General features: G+C 41.9%; 1 protein-coding gene across 3 annotated transcripts in view; it reads right to left on the bottom strand.

Moving 5' to 3' along the window:
* LOC139265286 (SH2/SH3 adapter protein NCK1-like) overlaps window positions 1-22,093 on the bottom strand; it is a 248,713-nt gene that overhangs the window by 31,647 nt on the left and 194,973 nt on the right. The window contains exon 1 of one of the 3 annotated variants that reach the window (XM_070882239.1): window positions 15,851-15,959. The exons of the other annotated variants lie outside the window; for them this stretch is intronic. Within the exon in view, the coding sequence (XP_070738340.1) occupies window positions 15,851-15,884 (34 nt within the window). The 5' untranslated portion in view covers window positions 15,885-15,959. Of the gene's footprint in view, window positions 1-15,850; window positions 15,960-22,093 lie in introns of those variants that run through there. 3 annotated transcript variants of the gene reach the window in all.

Here is a 22,093-nt window from a genome sequence, read left to right as displayed (position 1 = left end):
TTCAGTCCATCTTAACATATCCATCCAGAAAGACCCTATAATTTACCACAGTTCAGCACCTAAATGTTCCTTACATAGGGTATTGGTGAGGCCACACCTGGAACACTGCATGCAGTTTTGGTTTCAATATTTACAAAAGGATATACTTGCTTTGGAGGCAGTTCAGAGAAGGTTCACTAGGTTGATTCCAGGGATGAGAGGGGAGGGGGTGACTTAAGAGGAAAGCTCGAGTAGGTTGGGCCTCTACTCATTGGAATTCAGAAGAATGAGAGGTGATCTTATCGAAACGTATAAGATTATGAGGAGGCTTGACAAGGTGGATGCAGAGAGGATGTTTCCACTGACAGGGGAGACTAGAACTAGAGGGGATGATCTTAGAATAAGGGGCCGCCCATTTAAAACAGAGATGAGGAGAAATTTATTTTCTCAGAGGGTTGTAAATCTGTGGAATTCACTGCCTCAGAGAGCTGTGGAAGCTGGGACATTGAATAAATTTAAGACAGAAATAGACAGTTTCTTAAATGTTAAAGGGTTATGGAGAGCAGGCAGGGAAGTGGAGCTGAGTCTATGATCAGATCAGCCACGATCTTATTGAATGGTGGAGCAGGCTCGAGGAGCCGTATGGCCTACTCCTATTCCTATTTCTTATGTTCTTATGTTCTTAACTATACCAGAGCATTTGCCTCCACTACTCTATATGGAAGTTTATTCCAAGTAATCACTATTCATGTGAAAAAGTACTTCCTAATATCAGATTTAAATTGACCATTTATCAGTTTGAACCTCCTTGCCCAAGTATCATAATTTAATTAAAAATAATATTCGGAATTTACCTTTTCCATTCCCTTGGCAAACCTCCTTTTGAAAAGCCCAAGTTTTTCCAATCTTTCATCAGCACACAATCCTCTGACACAGGGACCAGCCTTGTGGTTCTTCTCTGACCTGCCTCAGGTGCAGGAAAGTCTCCTTTGTTTCTCAGTGACCAGAACTGAATACAATTGTGATCATGGCTTTCTCTGAATTATAATCTACTGTTTTGTCTAGTTATTTCAGAATGTTGTTGGTTTTGTGGACTGTTTTGTGGTTGGCTAATTTGAGTGTACTAAAACTGAGCATACTAAAACTCAAGCTTTATCAGCACCATTCATGGATCACCCAACTTTCTTTCCTATGCTCCAACAGTTGATGGCATTAAATTTCATCTGCCATATATTGGAACTGTAGTTGCCCGTTTCTGGGCACTACATTTTTGACTGTCCAGAGAAACGTTTAGAAAATCTTAAATGTTTTCAATGTTATAATAAATATTTTGAACATCTTGAAAGGCAACTCAGGGAAATTAATGCAAGGTAGCAAATGGTAGAGTAAAGGTAATTAAAGGCAATTAACATTACTTCAAGTTAAATCATGACAGTGGTACCAAGAGGCACAGGTTCAAAATAGAACATTGAAGTACTTCCTAATATGTATCCTAAGAGTGATTGTGAGGTGGAATGGTGTTTTAGGTAGGACAGTGGAAGCAAAAACCCTGGAATCAGTTGCATGCTGTGATTTGAAGGGACTCCCCAGTGGAGTAGATGAAGATTATTTTTGAATGGATGAGTGAAGATTGGCTAAATATCCTTTGTCATCTGCATTTATCTTGTAAATGTTTTGAAATCATAACTTTAAAAAAAATTAAGGGCCCAAATTTGGTGAAGGCCCCCGCCCGCCTTAAGGACCGCTGAGCCTGACGGTACTTTGGGCGGGGTTTGCATCAAAAAGGTCCTTCATAGGGCGGCGGGCAGCAAATTAGGTATTTATGCCGCTAATCTGGGCAGCAGCTGGCAGGAGCTCCCAATCTCGGTGGCAAAGGCGCTTACTGCCCAAGTGCTGCCAAGGATGGAGTCAGGCCCACGGAGGGTCGAAGAGCTGAAAAGAAAAAGCAAAAAAATTTTTTTTTTTTTTAAATCAGCACACCTTCAGGGGACCCTAAACAGGTATGTCTCTATGAAGAAAAAATTTAAAAAAATGTTTACTCACCTTTTTTTTCAGCTCTTCATAGCTACTGTCGGGGACAGACCAGCCTCCTCGCAGCGGTCCACCCCCGTTCTGGCGCTGACTCCCGCCCACACCAATCTGGCATCTCGGCAGGCGGGAGTCCACTTACGCCACTCGGCCGCCCGCTGACATCAGCCAGCGGTTCCCGGCGACTCTCCCCTCTCGCCCGCTCCAGACCAGATCAAAACTGGCACTGGGCGGATCCAGAGGAGGAATATCGGCGGCAGTGGGCGGTTAGTGCATCAATTTCGGGCCCTAAGATTTCACAAAAGCCATTAAAAAAATGTAATTACTGTAAAACTGTGGCAAACTGTCATATCGTTATGCCATTTATGATCATGTATTCTGCCACATCAGCAGTCCTGTATGCAGCAATTCTGGTCAGTAGATTCTTACTTCAACCAAGTGGGCTCTCTCTATACAAAACCTCAAAGAAGAAAAAAAGGAGGATCTCTTATGGACTATAAACTGCTTATTACAGAACTGAAACTTCTATGGTTATCTATCACAAAGAGTGTAAATCTATCTGCGTTTGCAGACGATTTATTATTTCTGGTTCATTACACAATCCTTTGATTCATGCACTAGGGACTTAAAAATAAGTCTTTCGGCTCTTAAAAAAAACAAGCACTAATAGATTATAACACTTTCAATCCCCTCTCCCAAACCAAACTTATAAAAATCCTTCAGGTGGACAAGATTAACAGCTGTCTTCGATAACTTTTGATGAGGAAGAACTTAGTCACTTTGGAATTGAGTTTAATCAGCTCCTTTGTTTGTGGGTAAATACAAAAGGCACTTTAACAAGACTCAACCATCACTATCTGTAGTAAATCATCTGTTCATGTATATGCACAAAATATAAACATTCTTATGGGATTACAATTAGAGTTCCAAACAAACAACTCTTTGAAACACCGTGCTTGCAGATATTTCTTTGGTTAATTCATATATTGCCAATATACACACGAGATTGTCAGTTTGTAGCCAACATTGAACTTCTGTGCAATTGTTGGCACTAGTCCAGGTTTCAGTCCTTTATCAATTAATTTTAAGAATTTAATTGCAAAGCTGGACATATTTTCTTTCAAATCAAAAAAACTTACTCCTGAATTTAGAACAAAGTAATTTTATTTGAAGTTATTACATGTGTATATTCCTTCTACAAACTTTAAGCACGTTTATTTTAAAGAATGAAATAACTTCCATATAGTTACACAAGTGACCACCTTATCTACCTGTCCTGCTACCTTCAGGGGTCTGTAGACATGCACTCCAAGGTCCCTCTGTTCCTCTACATTTCTCAGCATCCTACCATTTATTGTGTATCCGCTTGCCATGTTTGAGATTGGGAAATGTTGGTGTTCAGAGGGACCTGGGTGTCCTTGTGCACGAATCACAGAAAGTGAACATGCAGGTGCAGCAAGCAATTAGGAAAGCAAATGGTATGTTGTCCTTTAATAAAAGAGAATTTGAGTAAAAAAGAGTAAAGATGTCTTACTGCAATTATATAGGGCTCTGGTGAGACCACACCTGGAGTACTGTGTTCAGTTTTGATCTCCTTACCCAAGGAAGGATATATTTTCCTTGGAGGGAGTGCAACAAAGGTTCACCAGACTGATTCCTGGGATAGGGGGATTGTCCTATGAGAAGAGATTGAGTAGACTAGGCCTATATTCTCTAGAGTTTAGAAGATTGAGAGGTGATCTCATTGAAACATACAAAATTCTTACAGGCTTGACAGGGTAGATGCAGGGAGGATGTTTCCCCTGGCTGAGGAGTCTAGAATCAGGAGTCACAGTCTCAGAATAAGCAGTTGGCCATTTAGGACGGAGATGGAGAAATTTCTTCACTGAAAGGATAGTGAATCTTTGGAATTCTCTACGCCAGAGAGCTGTGGATGCTCAGTTGTTAAGTATATTCAAGACAGAGATCGATAGATTTTTGGATATCAAGAGAATCAAAGGATATGGGGATAGTGCAGGAAAGTGGAGTTGAGATGGAAGATCAGCCATGATCTTATTGAATGGCGGAGCAGGTTTGAGAGGCCGAATGGCCTACTCCTGTTTCTTATATTCTTACATTCCCCAAATACATTACCTCACACTTCTCTGGATTGAAATCCATTTGCCACTTTTCTGCCCACATCAGTCCATTGATGTCTTCCTGCAGTCTACAGCTTTCTTCCTTACTATCAACGGTTGATATGTTCTCAATATGAAAATAAACTTGGATGCATTTTGATCATACATTTTAATCAGGTTTAAACACCTACATTATTGTTTTTTTGGTGTCATTGAGAACTTCGTTACTTGCAAGGTGACAGCTTGATTTACAAGAATTTCAAATTGCATGGGTATTTCAGAATGTGAAACAAAAAGGGAGTATTGTCACCGTGTTAACACAGGGCTCAAAATAAAGGCAGAAGGTGCAGTATTTGAATTCACCGGCCAGGCCAGCCAGCACACTAGAAACAATAAAATTGTATTTAACATATCATAAGACACTGGTGCCCAAGAGTTCGCAAAAAACACGCAAAGGAAGCTTCCTATATGTAGTAAACAATGCAATGAGCATTCCTTTGGTATTGAAATGAATCTGTGAGCCACTGGATTAGCTTCTTTCCCATAGTCAAAGGTTTGCTGCTAAATAGTGCAGACACTTCACATACATGTTCATCAATCTTTGCCTCAATACACCAGAGCATTTTATCTTACCTGGCTGCCTTCAGCCGCAGGCATAATCTCAAGTTTCATTTAATTTTTTTTTAATATAAAGTTCTTCACCACTGTTGTGATTACAAGGTTCAATTACTCTAGCGCACAAAAAGGGTTAGGGACAGGGTCACAAAAAGGTAACAACACAGAATGTGCTCCCAGTGGCGAAGGAACAGCCATCCACAGAGTTTCTACAGGCTTTTCACCAGAGATGTCCTCTAATCCTGTATCTTTTCTAGTGGAGAACCCTCCACAGGTGATCTGTGGCGTCTGTGAGCAGAAAAACAGTGAGGCTCTTCAACCAAATCAGATTGAATAATCTTCACTGAGACACAGAGTCCAAACCAGGAAGTATAAATTAGATTTAAATGCTGTACAAAAAGTGAAATAAAGATTGGGAATTACAAAAGGGATTAAGGGACACACACACACAGAAAAAGTAAAAACACCACGTAATTTAAAAACAAAATTGCCAACATGCATTTTCTTGAGAATGAGGCTCCACACTTGTAAAATTAATTTTTCAGGGCCAGAGAGGTTGTCCAGCAATAATTATCACATATCATAAAGTTAAAAACTCATTTACTCCTGAATACGCCAGCCATAACCTTTTCAGCCAGAGTGTGGAACTAGTGGGCAAATACAGCAAGTTCATGCTGTTGCAGTCATCAGTCATTTCAATGCTGAATCTATTGGCGAGGATGGCAACAGCGCACCCTGTGGAGCAGCAGGGTACCTCCTACAGCAACTTCCGATTTCCATGTTTAACTGCGCATGTGCGGATGCTCAAAGTTGCTGTCCAATTTGCCCTGTAATAACGGTGACCATGATAGCCTCACCGTTATTATTACCACAAAATCTGGACCTATGAAATGTAGCAAAGTCCTGCTCATCCATCACCCCTGTGCTCGCTGACCTACATTGGCTTCCGGTTAAGCAACGACACGATTTCAAAGTTCTCATCCTTATTTTCAAATCCCTCCATGGCCTCGCCCATCCCCATCTCTAATTTCCTCCAGCCCCACAATCCCTGGAGATGTCTGTGCTCCTCTAATTCTGCCCTCCTGAGCATCCCTGATTATAATCGTTCAACCGTTGGTGGCAGTGCCTTCTGTTGCCAAGGCCCCAAGTTCTGGAACTCCCTGCCTAAACCTCTCTGCCTCTCTATCTTCCTTCAAGACACTCCTTAAAACATAACTCTTCGACCAACCTGCGCTAATTTCTACTTATGCGGCTCAGTGTCAAATTTTTATTGCACAATACTCCTGTGAAGCGCCTTGGGACATTTCACTACGTTAAAGGTGCTAAATAAATACAAGTTGTTGTTGTAGCAGCATTGAGAGATCTCTGAACTGAAGGGGATTTCTGATCAGTTCATAGAGGCCAACCCTACAAACATTGATCCTTGTGACAGGCTCAGGTGCTGTAGTCACTAGGCTTACCTGGTTCCCAGCAGCCATACTTCCTCCCATATTTTTGTGCGCAGGAAAAATACATGATAAAGGACGTCCCCGGAGCTTCCTAAAAGCCAATTATTAACTTATCCTGTACAAACATGCATAGATGCATAGAATCGGACAGTATTGAACTTTAACAACTTGCATTTATACAGCGCCTTTAACGTAGTGAAACATCCCAAGGCGCTTTACAGGAATATTCAGAGACAAAAAATTTGACGCCAAGCCACGCAAGGTGAAATTAGCGCAGGTAAAAAGAGGTAGGTTTTAAAGAGCACCTTGAAGGAGGAAAGAGAAGTAGAGAGGCGGAGAGATTTAGGCAGGGAGTTCCAAAGTTTAAGTGCCTGGGCAACAGAAGGCACAGCCACCAATGGTTGAGCGATTATAATCAAGGATGTTCAAGAGGGCAGAATTAGAGGAGTGCAGACATCTCGGGGGTTTTCAGGTTGGAGGAAATTACAGAGATAGGGAGGGGCGAGACCATGGAGGGATTTGAAAACAAGGATGAGAATTTTGAAATCAAGGCGTTGCTAAACAAGGAGCCAATGTAAGTCAGCAAGCACAAGGTAGATGGGTGAGCGGGACTTGGTGCAAGTTAGGGCGCAGGCAGCGGAGTTTTGGATCACTTCTAGTTTACACAGGGTAGAATGTGGGAGGCCAGCCAGGAGTGCATTGGAATAGTTATATCTCGGAGGTAGCAAAGGCATGGATGAGGGCTTCAGCAGTGGATGAGCTGAGGCAAGGGCGGAGACGAGTGATGTTACGGAGATGGAAATAGGCGGTCTTAGTTATGGTGTGGCTATGGTCTCGAAAGCTCTTTTCAGGGTCAAATATGATACCAAGGTTGCGAACAGTCTGGTTCAGCCAAAAACAGGAGTTGGGGAGAGGGGTGGAGTCAGTGGCTAGGGAACGGAGTTTGTGGTAGAGCCCGAAAACAATGGCTTCGGTCTTCCCAATATTCAATTGGAGAAAATTTCTGCTCATCCAGAACTGAATGTAGGACAAGCAGTCTAACAATTTAGAGACTGTGGAGGGGTCAAGAAAAGTGGTATGAGGTAGAGCTGGGTGTCATCAGCATACATGTGGAAACTGATGCTGTGTTTCTGGATGATGTTGTCAAGGGGCAATATTTCGATGAGAAATTGGAGGGGGCCAAGGATAGATCCTTGGGGGACGCCAGACGTAATGATGCGGGAGTGGGAAGAGAAGCCGCTGCAAGTAATTTTCCGGCTACGATTAGATAGATAAGAATGGAACCAGGCGAGTGTAGTCCCATCCAGCTGGACGATGGTGGAGAGGCGCTGGAGAAGGATAGAGTAGTCAACCATGTTAAAGGCTTCAGACAAGTAAAGAAGGACGAGGAGGAATAGTTTGCCTTTGTCACAGTCACAAAGGATGTCACTTGTGACTTTGATGAGAGCCATTTTGGTACTGTGGCAGGCGCGGAAACCGGATTGAAGGGATTCAAACATGGAATTGTGGGAAAGATGGGCAAGGATTTGGGAGGCAACACCACGTTCAAAGAAAGGGAGGTTGGAGATGGGCCGATAGTCTGCAAAGACAGAGGGGTTGAGGGTTGGTTTGTTGAGGAGAGGGCTGATGATGGCAGATTTGAGGGAGAGGGGGACAGTACTTGTGGAGAGAGAACCGCTAACATGGGAGCCAGAAAAGGAACTTGGGTGGTCAGCAATTTGGTGGGAATAGAGTCAAGGAACAGAAGGTGGGTCTCATGGACAGGATGAGTTCAGAAAGGGCTTGGGGGGAGATCGGACATGGTGTAAAGCAGAAATTTGGATTGACTTGCTGAAAATCACAATGCATGCTTTTTATTTGGAGGGGAGGGTGAGGTTTGGAATTCAACTAAAAGCTACTGTATGACCAACTCAAATTGTACAATACATTGCAATTCTGTAGTCTGGTAATTGCTTTCTGAAGCTGCATTGGACATAATCTGCCAGGAGCATCCAGTTCAGATCTATACCTGAAGCATGCAATTTTAAAAGACTCAGCTATTCAACACTTCTTTCCTTCCATAAACTTTCCTTCCATAAACAGAAGGGAATTTAATGCTTCAAACTTGAGGCAGAAATTAAGTTAAATATTTATAGAACAAGTCACGGAAATGCTCAACTACTAATGGAAGGTTTGATGCAAGTTTAGAACTCCTGTGGATAACTTTTAAACATTAGGGAAAGACGGCAGCAACGTCCACTTTATCCCAAGAGTTAAAAATTTCATACCAAGAAGCTGCCAAGCAGGCCTGTTAATCACTTGGTCACTTTTAAAATGGAGATTTCCATCAGATTATTGCTACCAATGCGAACTCGAAGCAGTTTGAGACACCACCTTAAGGACAGTCTTACAGACTAGCACATTAATGTGCAAGTCGCATTGTAACTATAGCCTTGAATACAGGGGTAGAGTATTTGCCACTGTACCTGCAGGTTCTAATTGCCAGTGTTTCCAGTTTTGGAATAGCATTTAGTGAGCCTTTTACCAGCATGTTACAGATAAGTTTAACAGCAAGATAAACTTAATACTTCATGGGACTGTAATCAGACAAAAACTGACACCGAGCCAAAGGAGGAGATATTAGGATGACTGACCAAAAGGGTGATCAAAGAAGGAGGAGAGAAAGGCGGAGTTTTAGGGAGGGAATCCAGAGCGTGGGGCCTAGATAGTTGAAGGCACATCAGACAATGGTAGGGCAAAGGAAGTGGGGATGCACAGGAGGGCAGTGGAATGCAGAGTTCCCGGAGATAGGGAGGAGTGAGGGATTTGAACCCAAGGATGAGAATTTTAAAATCTAGGCAGTTGTGGACCGGCAGCCAATGTAGGTCAGCGAGCACAGGGGTGAGAGGCGAGAAGAGACTTGATGTGCATTAGGATACAGGCAGCAGTGTGCTGGATGTGCCCAAGATTATGAAAGGTGTAAGATGGGAGGCTGACCAAGAGAGCATTAGAATAGTCGAGTCTGGAGGTAACAAAGGCTTAGATGACAGTTTCAGCAGCAGATGGACTGAGGCAGGGATGGAAGCAGGGGCGACGTTAGGGAGATGGAAGTAGGCGATCTCTATGATGGAGAGGATATAGGGTCAGAAGCTCAGCCGGGTCAAATAGGATGGAGAGATTGCGACAGTCTGATTTAGCCCAAGAAAGTGGCCAGGGAGTGAGATGGAATCTGTGGCGATGGAATGGAGTTTGTGGTGAGAGCCAAAGACAATAGCTTTGGTCTTCCCAATATTTAATTGGAGCAAATTGCAGCTCATCCAGAACTGGAGCAGTCGGACAACACAAAAGCAGTGGAAGGGTCGAGAGAGGTGGTGGTCAGGTAAGGTTGGGCGCTGCCAGCCTACACATGGAACCAGACGTCATGACTGCAGATTATGTCGCTGAGCGGCAGCATGTACAATCCTATATCACAACCTAGAAATGGGTCTCTCATCCACCAGCAGGAAAGGCATGGTAATACAATGGAAGCATACCACTTGAATGACATGTTTAAGATATTTTACGTATTTATCAATAACCAACTACAATAATGTGACAAAGCAGTGCAAAGGAGGCATGTACACATAATTAGGTGAGAGAAATTGAAAATTGAAAAAAAAATCACAAAATATACAAAGCAGCACCTGCCTCACAAAGCATGCAAAGCAATGCATATAAACTGCTTTAAGCACGTAACAATTCCCCCCATTTTCACAGCAGTGATCCATAGACTCTTTCACAATCTTTTAACAATAAAATGGCAGCCAAGTGCTACCTTCCATAAACAAATGGTAACTGCTTCACACTCCAGGCAGAAATCCCCAATGGACTCATTCACGAAAAGTAAATCATTACAACACCTACCTCTAATTTCCAGAACTAACATGGAACATTTAAGCTGGCCAAAGCTTACATAAATAAGTAACAATTCAGCCATTGGTCAGAGGTGCCAGCGACTACAGGAAGCTTCTAGAATACTACACTATTAATGTGATAAACAGAAAGAGGACAAATGACTTGCTTTTCCTCTTGACTTGTGACGTTAGCAATGTACTTCTGTTGATCTACACCGCTGCCAGTTTTCCTAGCAACACAAAGGAAATAACCTGTGCCTCTTCACTGAGCCCTTTCAATTGTGTTTTATTAAGAGGTTGGAGAAAGTGTAAGGCAGAAGTATACAGAAATCTTTATACAATAAAAGATTGAGCACTGGATCTCAAAGCAGGTTTTCTTATAATATCCAAGTAAAAATGGGATGATTCAAATCCTACAGTGTATTCCCAATTTCTCGCTAGAGCACCCACTGTCCTCACTTTTTTGGAGAAGTTAGAGGTGAAGCACAAAAAATTGTTTGCGAACTTCAATTCTGAAATATTTTCTTGCATGAGAATCAAGAAATTGGCAAAAAGTAGATTTGATTAGCTAGACAGAAGTAGTTGGTATCTCTTTCCACCATATATTAACATCCAAAATGAACCCTAGTATTAAAGTGCTGATGGATTTCTGTTAGGTAACATTACAATAATTTGCCTGTGATTTTAGCACACCAGAGTTTCAGCCAGATTAACAAATGTTGTTCCAGAAAATTTACACAAATTCCAATCAATCATTCAGCCAACTTGGATCAGAATATTATTGTTACCATGATAGATCACTGGAGACAGATGGACACAGCCTGCGATTTTCCGTCCCTCAGAGTATGCCAGCTCGGACTGTGTACACACCATGTGGGTAATCAATGGACATGAACCTCGGAGGCACCAACATGCTAATCCACTGACTCACCACAAACTCTGCAATGTGCAAGTATATGCATCCTTATCAATCATTGATGGGTCAAAGAAAGGTGACACTAATCACCACTTGCTCAATTGCAAATTGTGACAGCCCAACAGGAGTAAATCACTGGTCCTCCAACATTAATTCTTGTTATATAGGGTATCACATTCAATTATTCACCTACCTCCTTTCAGATGTAGGCCTGGTCATTCTCTAAATGTCTGTATATCTGTGGTTAGTGGTAGCAGAAAGCAGGACTTGATTTCAGGCAGAGTGGGGGTTATGCATCTGGACAGAGGGGCACCAGCTCAATTTGGGTGGAAAAAATATAAACAAGACAAAAGAAAATGCTGCTGAGGGTGGGGGGCTGGTGGCATTTAAAGTGGAATTTATTCTGGGATTCTACTATTTTCAACCTCCAAATAAACACTGCATACATAACCTCTGACACCATCTTAGAATCCTTGTTGCTGACTCATAATCTTTAATACTGGCAACTTGCACATGTTCCCAATATTGCAGTGTTGACAGTATAATAAAAAGGATTTTAGACAAGTGCTTGGTCATATCCAAATGGTCAAAAATATTTGCATGTTGTAGTCTTGAAGTTACTGGAGAACAATTGGACAAACAAAACAGCTGATCCTCTAATATACCCGATAATTAGTATGTCAGGTGTGACATCCGAAATCTGGAAACCTCGGGACCAAGGCCATTCCGGATATTTCCGGAACGTCTTTGCTTAGGCCGAGGAAGGTAGGTAGGGAAGGTCAGGCCGCCGGAGGTCTGGGGGTGGGGGGGTTGGTCGGTCGGTCGGGTGGAGGCCGGGTGGGTCGAGGCCGGGTGGCTGGAGATCAGGGGGTCGGGCGGAAGCCTGGGGAGGCTGGCCGCTGAGGCGGGGGAGTCCGGATTTCGGAACCTTTTCCAGTTTCCGGACGACCCCGCCAAGGATCGGCCCAGTGTCCGGATTCCGGAACTCTGGATTTTGGACGTCGCACCTATACCAACAATACACAAAATAGTTTTTAAAAAGTATGCGTTACTATCTGAATATTGATGAAAAGAAATGAGAAAAGGCATGTGTTTTGGAAAGGAAGGTTACGGCATGGCCAAGGAAGATCCATTAATTTTAAAATTTAAAAATTTTTTTAAAAAATCATACAATGTTTCTACTCTATAGCTAATACTGCATCAATATGTTTCCTTTCTCTACATCTGGAATCTATTTCTGATATTGCCCTTTCTTGTTCATTGAAGCTGGTTTGTTATATTTACATTAAAGTTTAATTATTTTCGGGAATACATTATAATAAAAGTTTGTTTATTGCAATCTGGTGCTGGTACATTGGGTACCTGAATTTCAGATACTGCGATTTTATTATTGTTTAGTGAATGCATAGTACTATATCCCAGTAATATAATTTATTTATTTTTGTTAATACTGTGCTATATTAGTACTGTGTGTGGATTTAAATCTTTCCAACAGTTTATGTACTTGTTACCAATGAATAAACAGTACAGCAATGCATTGCACTGTTCAGCAACAAAGATGGTATTGTACAAGTGGGGGAATTATACAATGACCTTCACTGAAATTCAGCATTAAATATTTTTGGTTCTGAACACAAACGTTAAATGGACGGGTTAATTAATGCTTCTAAGTGCCGGTATTCAAAACAAACTACAGTAGCTGTTATCCAAACCTCAGTGTTTGCTGACCTCGAGAAACACAGCAAGAACCGAGTTTATGGGGTTGACCCTCTCCTCTCCACCCCACCATGGAAAAACTGCTATATTCACCCGTGTGATCACTTAATTGGACAAATTAAATCCTGAATGGTGGAAAGGTTGAGGTTTGAAATAGTAACCTTTAGTAGGGCCAATGTGCAACTATTTAAACTCTTTGGAAACATTTATATCACAATGTAGTGTCCTAATCTCCACTGAACTGGCGAGGAAATGTTTAATCTGGAACAAAATCACACAAGTGACAGACCTATTATGATGTAAATTGCCCTGCAGTATTATGAGGCAGTTAGAAGGAAAAATTGATGGAATCCAGGTCTATACAGCGGGGCAAGAAACTATATAATGATATATCCCGCACAGCAAGAATTGCAACCATTACTGCACACTAACTGCTGCTGCCAGTGACAGATGAAGCCCTGGGCAGTACCTTGACGGCAAAAGTGATTACAGTTTGAGACTCTAACATCCTCCACTGCATCTGGTAACTGGCGTCATTGGTTTAATTAAAAAAAAGAGGGTTGTCTTGTTTTAATTTCTGTTGATTGTAAAGGAACAACCCATTCCCAAGCGTGCCTCATGATTTTAGCAACTCGAAAATATACAGCCACATGACTGAAGAGCATCAATCTCACTGCAACAATGGCTACACTAGCATTACAAGGTGAACAGAAATCCTTCGGTTCTGTGTCCTAAAACCGCCAGACCAGTCATTTAGAGCAAGTCAGCACAGGAGTAAAGGCTTACATTTCCTGTACAGTGCTGTGGATGGTGCATTTGCATGAAGAATGGGAAATTAATTTTTGAATGATTCATGAATTTGGTGTGTACTAAACAATACATTTACAAAATATGGTATTAAAATGAAGTTCATCTCGTAGCTCGGAATGCATTTTCAGATTTTGTTAGTCGGGAATATCATGCAGTATTTATTTAATTTTTATATATGTGTTTGCAGCAAAGTCAGGTAGAAGCCCTACTTTACACTTAAATTATTGAAACCTGAAGTACCAAAAATGTTGTGGGATTTGAAATACATTCTATACTAGTTCGAATGACCGTCATTTTGTATTTCTTGTATAGATATTTTAAAACGGCACTTCCTCCATCTTTGTCCTTTCTCTGAAGACACTGATTGATGTTGAAATACAGGATCATAGGCACCAGCTTCCCTCTGGTACTTTGCCTAATTAGCCAGTCTTCCTGCGTATGCTTAGTCAGCAAGTGCCAGCAAGTTATTGAACTATGGGGGCATCATAGCCACAACCAATCCTATCCTCAACCAATGTTCACCAATGAACACTTTTCAGGTGGGGTCAGTCAGAGAAGCCTCAGGAAATACTGGCTCTCCCTAATCCAAGAGCCAGGTGGTCAATGGTAGCACTCAGATAATCAACACAAACTGAGGATTAAACCCAATACCTTCCTGGTCTAATGGTGCCATTCCACATTTACTATCAGAAGAGCCCCTCGAACATATTTATGATTTGATTGCAGTTTGAATATTTTCCATCCCCCACCCCCTTCATCTGTCCTGAAGGTATTGATCACTTACTGAATTTATGAGGGGAACTTTCACCCTCAAATACAGGTGGGTTTGGTCAGATGGGATGCAAAACTCTCAAACCTGCACCCAATCCGCCTTGAACCCGCCTACCTCCGACCTCTGCGTCCCAACCCCCCCCCCCCCCCATCACCTCTGATACCAGCCTCCAAACCCACCCCTCACACTGACATTGGCCCCGAATTACCCTCCCACCCGCCCCCGGCTTCCGATCCCCCACCAGACCCAGACACCGGCCTCAGACACCCCACCCGGCTTACTGATCCGTCCCTCCCACCTCTCTGTTTCCCAGCTGCGAAGGCCCACCCGACAGCTACTCAATATTACTGGTTGCGGCTGAAAAACGAGACAAAAAATATTTATCAGGTCCAGCAGTTAAACATGGCACTCTCTCTTCCCACACCTCCTCCCCTCTCCCTCCAATCGGCTCTCGGTCTGCTCCTGGGTACATTAACTAAATTATTTGTGTGTGACTTGACAGCGAGTGTCAGCAGGTTGTTCAACTATGAGGAAATTGTAGCTGAGCCTACTCATACACACAGGTATCTTGCGCAAGGAGCCAATTTCCCCCACCCTAATATAGGAGTAAGGAAATCAGCTGAAACCTGCAAACTCAACACAGACAACAACTTGCATTTATATAGAGCTTGTAACATAGTAAAATGATCCAAGTTGCTTCACAGGGGTGTTATCAAATAAAATTTGACAACGAGCCACATAAGATGATATTAGGCAGGTGACCAAATACTTGGTCAATGAGGTAGTGTTAATATACATTTTAATGAAGAGGGAGGTGGAGTGGTTTAGGAAGGGAATTACTGAGCTTGGGGCCTAGACAACTATCAAATATGGTTAGTGCGGCTCAGATAATCACCGCATTATTTCACTGAGTCCTCAGAACAGCTAATTGGATGCTTTCACCCTATCCCAAAACGTAATCTTGCCTCAATTCCAAGATATCTAATGTAAATCAATTAAATATTGCGGCTCTCCAACATTATTTGCCATCAAGGTCACCAAAATGTTTCCATTACATGCTCACCAGATGTCATTATGACCAATAGTAAAGTCAGTTTTCCCTAAGAAGGTTTTCCAAAAATCCCCCACATACAAGTAAGCAGCTTGAAACAGGGAAGTTAAAGTTTTCATTTTAAAATTTGTTGATACCAAATTAGAGACATTTTTGGGAACCATGAGACTAATTTAATTCAGGGCTCAAGCTAAAAGTTGTACAAAGCATGTGAGAGTTGGAATGCTATAATATTACTTGACGTAATAGTTGACGAATTACTTAAGAGTTGAAAAATAAACTTAAAAAAAAAACATAGCAACTGGCCATTTCCTACCAAAAGATACCAATCATTTCACAACTAACAACTTATGACAAAATAATTCCAATAAAACACTCCTGACATTAAAAACTAAATGTAAATGTACATCAAACACGTGCAGCAAGTTGTAACACTTGCAGTGAGCATTTGTTTCCAGCTGCTTTTCATGAAGCTGACTAGACAATGAACAAGAGATTACTAATTTATGAGAAACTAGTAACTTACTGAAGAACTGCTTGATAATATTAACGGGCTCCATTCTGTCTGTTTCCCTTTGCCTCTGTGTTCAGCTCAGGTAAGTGAAGTCCTGTAGAAACTTCCAGCAGTCATGCAGCAATTATTAGCATAGAAACTCCCCACCCCAAGAGCACGTGACTCGACAGCAAATCAACCAAAAGGATTCCGGATAACTCTCAACCACTCATTGTAAAGGGTTTGGTTTGCACTCTTACAAAACCTGTCTGACAAGTGAATCATGTTGTCACGGCAACAGTGGTTACATCACTTCAGAATACTTTACTAGTTACAAAAATGACAAAATCAAATCACAGAATCCATGACCAGGGCAAACACAGCAACAATATTTCCACTCCCGGTCTCCTTTTTCCTCTCCCCCTTTACTCTCCAGTCCCTTCCCCTCATATATAAATTGCTCCAATACTTAATTCAGCAGTGATTTTATTCCAGTTGCTAAGGTCCAAACTCAGTTTCCCACCTACCGAGTTCAACTTAGTTTCTTTGTGGACAAGCTGCTTGATAAAATCAGTTGGGAAAATGGTATTATCAGTGATTTAGACAGTATGGTGGGGGTTAATCACATTAATATATTAACAGGTTTACTTTGCTATCTTACATGACATACCAGTTCCTTTTCAGTTTAAATGAACTGTCAAAACGCCAAAACTAAGAATGAAAATGTTCAAACATGTATTCACATATGGGACATGTCGAGAATTACTGCACTTTTTCACGCAATTATGCTTGCATTGTCAGCACTTCTCTAGATCACATCCACTTCATTGCCAGCTGTAACTGACTAAACTCAATCATCACATTTTCTATCGTCTCCTCCGACGAGTTCATCCAGTAATCAACTGAATCTCTCAGACCATGAAGGATATAGATTTGATCCCGGTCTGTGTCGAGTTCGCTGATTTCAGATGGGTAGGGGCAAGGGCTGCCAGAATTGACCGAGCATCCGTGGGACTACACTCTATCCAGCAGCTGATACTTTCAGGAGCAGAGGGGAAAGATTTAGTGAGAAAAGATGATTTTTCAAAATCTACATTAATACAATTCAAGCCGTTTACCTCTGCAGAATATTTCAGTAGTAAATGCTGCAATAACCTCACATTTATATTTAAAAAAATATATACAACTTATGTTGATGCACATTATTCTCAACACAGTTTGGTATTTGTAAAGGGATTTGCAATCGGGCTCACTAATTTTAAAAGCTTAGTATTTGAGTTGTTGACAACTCTTGACAGAATACATACATAATGAGAAGGATCTTGCATTTATAATGGCACCTGATCACTTCCTCAGTATAGTGCTACAAAACCAATGGATTACTTTTGAAGTGCATTCATTGTTGCGTAGACAAAGAAAGCAGCCAATTTGTGCACAGCAAAGCCCCACAAACAATAAATGAATGGATGCTGAGTGAAGGAGAAATTTTGGCCAGGATACCTGAAGGACTCCCTGCACTTCCTTGAGTAGATGGGATCTTTTATGACCTCCTAAACAGACAGACAGGATCTCGGTTTGACATCTTAACCAAAAATGGCACCTCTGACAATGCAGCACTCCCCCATTATTGCACTGAACTTTCAGCCTAAATTATGTGCTCAAGTCGACAAGTGAAACTTTTTCCAACAACCTGTGGTTCAAGACAGTGGAATACTACCAACTTATCAAGTGAATTTCAGGTTCACCTTGATGAAAGAGGTTAGTGTAAACCAAAAAAAACACTTCCCATTCTGGGAACACCAACAATTATTGAGCGGAGGTATACACAGTACCAGTCAGATGGAGAAAAATGCCTGGGTAATGTGGCTGAATGCAAACTCATTAGAGCACTCACTGCATCAGTTTGACAATTGCTTTTCCTACACCAGCTTATCCGGTCAGTCTCTGAGCATACAATTTTATTTTGCAAGATTAGTGCCTGTGTATGAGCAGTTTTGGGCTGTGCTTAAAAGAGACTGGGCCAGGACTGCCCAAACTCATTTTCTGAACAGCTCTAATTCTATCAGGGGCAATTCACCTTGTGAAAAGATCATATTGTAACCCAAGGCTTCAAAACATCTCAGAAATATGCCAGTGAGGACATCTCTGGCAAGTAGTGCCCCCTTTGGTTATTGCTAACAAGTGATCAGGAGTGTGTCTATTGGTCCCAACAACCTTTTCAATGACCCAAGAAATAACAATGCTTTTAACGTAACGCACACATAGAACAGAAATCCTCAAAGTAAATAATTCAATTTCCATACATCCAACAGCAACGTAGACCTACAAGTTTCATGGATCTTGCATTCTGCTGTTGGATTAACTAGGACCTTCTGCGACTTACATATCCTACGCTGGTTCAGTAAGTCAGCATGCTTGTGCTGAGACACAAATTGGCATCACACTATGAGCATGTTAGTGAATGTGCATGCCTCTGCCAAAATCTGCAATATAACTATACTTAACTCACATCAGTTGGGCATTTAGAAGAGTTCGCACTGCACGCCATGCACATCAGCTCCAACATTAAGAGGGACAGTTATCTTTTTATCTCATCAGTTCTTGGATTCTTCTGCACATATGTAAAATGTCCGTTTTTCATTTACCAAACAGATAGCTTGTGGCAGATAAATAGGAGTGTGATGCAGAGAGGTTGCTTTGCTGTCATTCTGCTAGGACCTGAACTGTATGTATGCAACTGAACATGAAAGTGTCTTCGCATTAACCTTGTACAGCCAAATTACAGGGCACAATTATACTAGTTAATGTGACTATTGTGTTGCAATAGAAGTTTATTCAAATTTTACATCACACCAACTATACATTACTTTAGAAAAATGTAATTCAACACGAATCTCAACGAGTCAACGTTCTGCATTATTTGCATACAGCACACATTAGTTAGACTCCGAAAAGATACAATCTTAGTTGAAATTCTCGCCGAATATACATAGAATGAACCTATAACTGAACAAAATGTTTTCTTTAACTAGATGTTCCCAATGAAAGAATTTTTCCAAGATAAGGTCCGTAAATCGTGTCATCCCCAAATTTTCAGCAAATGTATACTGCTGTTACCAATACTCAAAAAGTGACACTTGAATTTTAAAACACAAACTTATCAGGTGGTGTGCAACCAGCACTACACCCACTGTTCTCTCTCTGTCACTTGCACTTCTACGTGCACATGCGTTGAGCTTCTGGGATGTTGATGGTATTATAGACACAAGAAAATGCAAATTTACAAATCCACCAAATTAAGCCGATTTATTCTCACAAAGTAAACAGAGAGATCATCAATGACCCAAGAAATAACAATGCTTTTAAAGTAACGCAGACATAGAACAGAAATCTTCAAAGTAAATAATCCTATTTCCATACATCCAACAGCAACATAGGCCTACAAGTTCCTCAGAATCGAGGAAGACTTCCTTCCACTCTTAAAATGAGTCCGTAGGTGGCTGAACATTCCAATACGAGAGCCAAAGTCCTGTCCAGGTGGCAGCCTGAGGAAAAGAGTGTTCGAAGACCAGGCCCTCAAATCTGCCACCAAGCTCATGGTCTACAGGGCTATAGTAATACCCGCCCTCCTGTATGGCTCAGAGACATGGCCCATGTACAGTAGACACCTCAAGTCACTGGAGAAATACCACCAACGATGTCTCTGCAAAATCTTACAAATCCCCTGGGAGGACAGATGCATCAACATTAGCGTCCTCAACCAGGCCAACATCCCCAGCAGTGAAGCACTGACCACACTTGATCAGCTCTGCTGGGCAGGCCACATTGTCCGCATGCCAGGCACGAGACTCCCAAAGCAAGCGCTCTACTCCGAACTCCTTCACGGCAAATGAGCCAAAGGTGGGCAGAGGAAACGTTACAAAACACAGAGAAACACAATGCCAGATCATGAGGATGTGCCTAAATCGACTTCCTAAACCCTCTGCTGCACTAGAATGCAAAGTTCAATCATACAACATTGCTAAATAGGGAACGGAGTAAAGCAGCAACGTACATGGTTAAGAATGGTGCACGGAGGTCAGCTCACCAGACCACAATAAACATTGCTCCACGATGGCTGCACTGCTTGGAATTTCTCAATGTCGGCCTTGAGGAAATCGGAAGAAAGAAGAAGCGAGCAGAAGCTAACCAAATGAACACTGCACTCGTGTATATCCTTGAAAACATGGGCAGAATGGCAGCTCACTGCGTTCAATCATGGATAAGGTCAGTGCAGGGCCACATTCTTTCGAAAGGGTGTATTCCACAAAAATATTTAATGTATGTCATCTGATCCATAGAATATTTGCTAGGAAGTTAAGATGAATACGTGGCTTGAGGAATGGTGCAAGAGGGAGGGATTCAAATTCCTGGGACATTGGAACCGGTTCTGGGGGAGGTGGGACCAGTACAAACCAGACGGTCTGCACCTGGGCAGGACCGGAACCAATGTCCTAGGGGGAGTGTTTGCTAGTGCTGTTGGGGAGGGTTTAAACTAATATGGCAGGGGAATGGGAATCTATGCAGGGAGACAGAGGGATGTAAAATGGGGGCAGAAGCAAAGGTAGAAAGGAGATAAGGAAAAGTGGAGGGCAGAGTAATCAAAGGCAAAAATCAATAAGGGCAACAGTACAACATAATTCTAAAAAGACAAAGAGTGTTAAAAAAATGCCTAAAGGCTGTATGTCTCAATGCGAGGAGCATTCGTAATAAGGTGGATGAATTAACTGCGCAGATAGCTGTTAACAGATATGATGTAATTGGGACTACGGAGACATGGCTCCAGGGTGACCAATATACAGGAAGGATAGACAGAAAGGAAAAGGAGGTGGGGCAGCGTTACTGGTTAAAGAGGAGGTTAAGGCAATAGTAAGGAAGGACATTAGCTTGGATGATGTGGAATCTGTTATGGGTAGAGCTGCAGAACACCAAAGAGCAGAAAACGCTAGTGGGATTTGTGTACAGACCACCAAACAGTAGTAGTGAGGTTGAGGATGGCCTCAAACAGGAAATTAGGGATGCGTGCAATAAAGGTATAGCAGTTATCATGGGTGACTTTAATCTACATATAGATTGGGCTAACCAAACTGGTAGCAATACGATGGAGGAGGATTTCCTGGAGTGTATAAGGGATGGTTTTCTAGACCAATATGTCGAGGAACCAACAAGAGAGCTGGCCATCCTAGACTGGATGTTGGGTAACGAGAGAGGAGTAATTAGCAATCTTGTTGTGAGATGCCCCTTCGGGAAGAATGACCACAATATGGTAGAATTCTTCATTAAGATGGAGAGTGACACAGTTAATTCAGAGACTAGGGTCCTGAACTTAAAGAAAGGTAACTTCGATGGTATGTGATGTGAATTGGCTAGAATAGACAGGCAAATGATACTTGAAGGGTTGACGGTGGATAAGCAATGGCAGACATTTAAAGATCACATGGATGAACTTCAACAATTGTACATCCCTGTCTGGCGTAAAAATAAAACGGGGAAGGTGGTCAACCGTGGCTAACAAGGGAAATTAGGGATAGTGTTAAACCGAAGGAAGAGACATATAAATTGGCCAGAAAAAGCAGGACTGGGAGAAATTTTGAATTCAGCAGAGGAGAACAAAGGGTTTAATTAGGAGGGGAAATAGAGTGTGAGAGTAAGCTTGCAGGGGACATTAAAACTGACTGCAAAAGCTTCTATAGATATGTGAAGAGAAAACCATTAGTAAAGACAAATGTAGATCCCTTGCAGTCAGAATCAGGCAAATTTACAATGGGGAACAAAGAAATGGCAGACCAATTGAACAAATACTCTGGTTCTGTCCTCACTAAGGAAGACACAAATAACCTTACGGAAATACTAGGGGACCAAGGGTCTAGCAAGAAGGAGGAACTGAAGGAAATCCTTATTAGTCAGGAAATTGTGTTGGGGAAATTGATGGGATTGAAGGCCGTTAAATTCCCAGGGCCTGATAGTCTGCATCCCAGAGTACTTAAGGAAGTGGCCCTAGAAATAGTGGATGCATTGGTGATCATTTTCCAACATTCATAGAAACATAGAAAATAGGTGCAGGAGTAGGCCATTCGGCTCTTCAAGCCTGCACCACCATTCAATATGATCATGGCTGATCATGCAACTTCATACCCCATTCCTGCTTTCTCTCCATACTGCTTGATCCCTTTAGCCGTAAGGGCCACATCTAATTCCCTTTTGAATATAACTAACGAACTGGCCTCAACAACTTTC

This window comes from Pristiophorus japonicus, chromosome 6 (genome assembly GCF_044704955.1).
Source record: "Pristiophorus japonicus isolate sPriJap1 chromosome 6, sPriJap1.hap1, whole genome shotgun sequence".
Lineage (NCBI taxonomy): Eukaryota > Metazoa > Chordata > Chondrichthyes > Pristiophoridae > Pristiophorus > Pristiophorus japonicus.
Note: the sequence above shows the minus strand (reverse complement) of the source record. Positions and strands in the feature narration are given on the sequence as shown.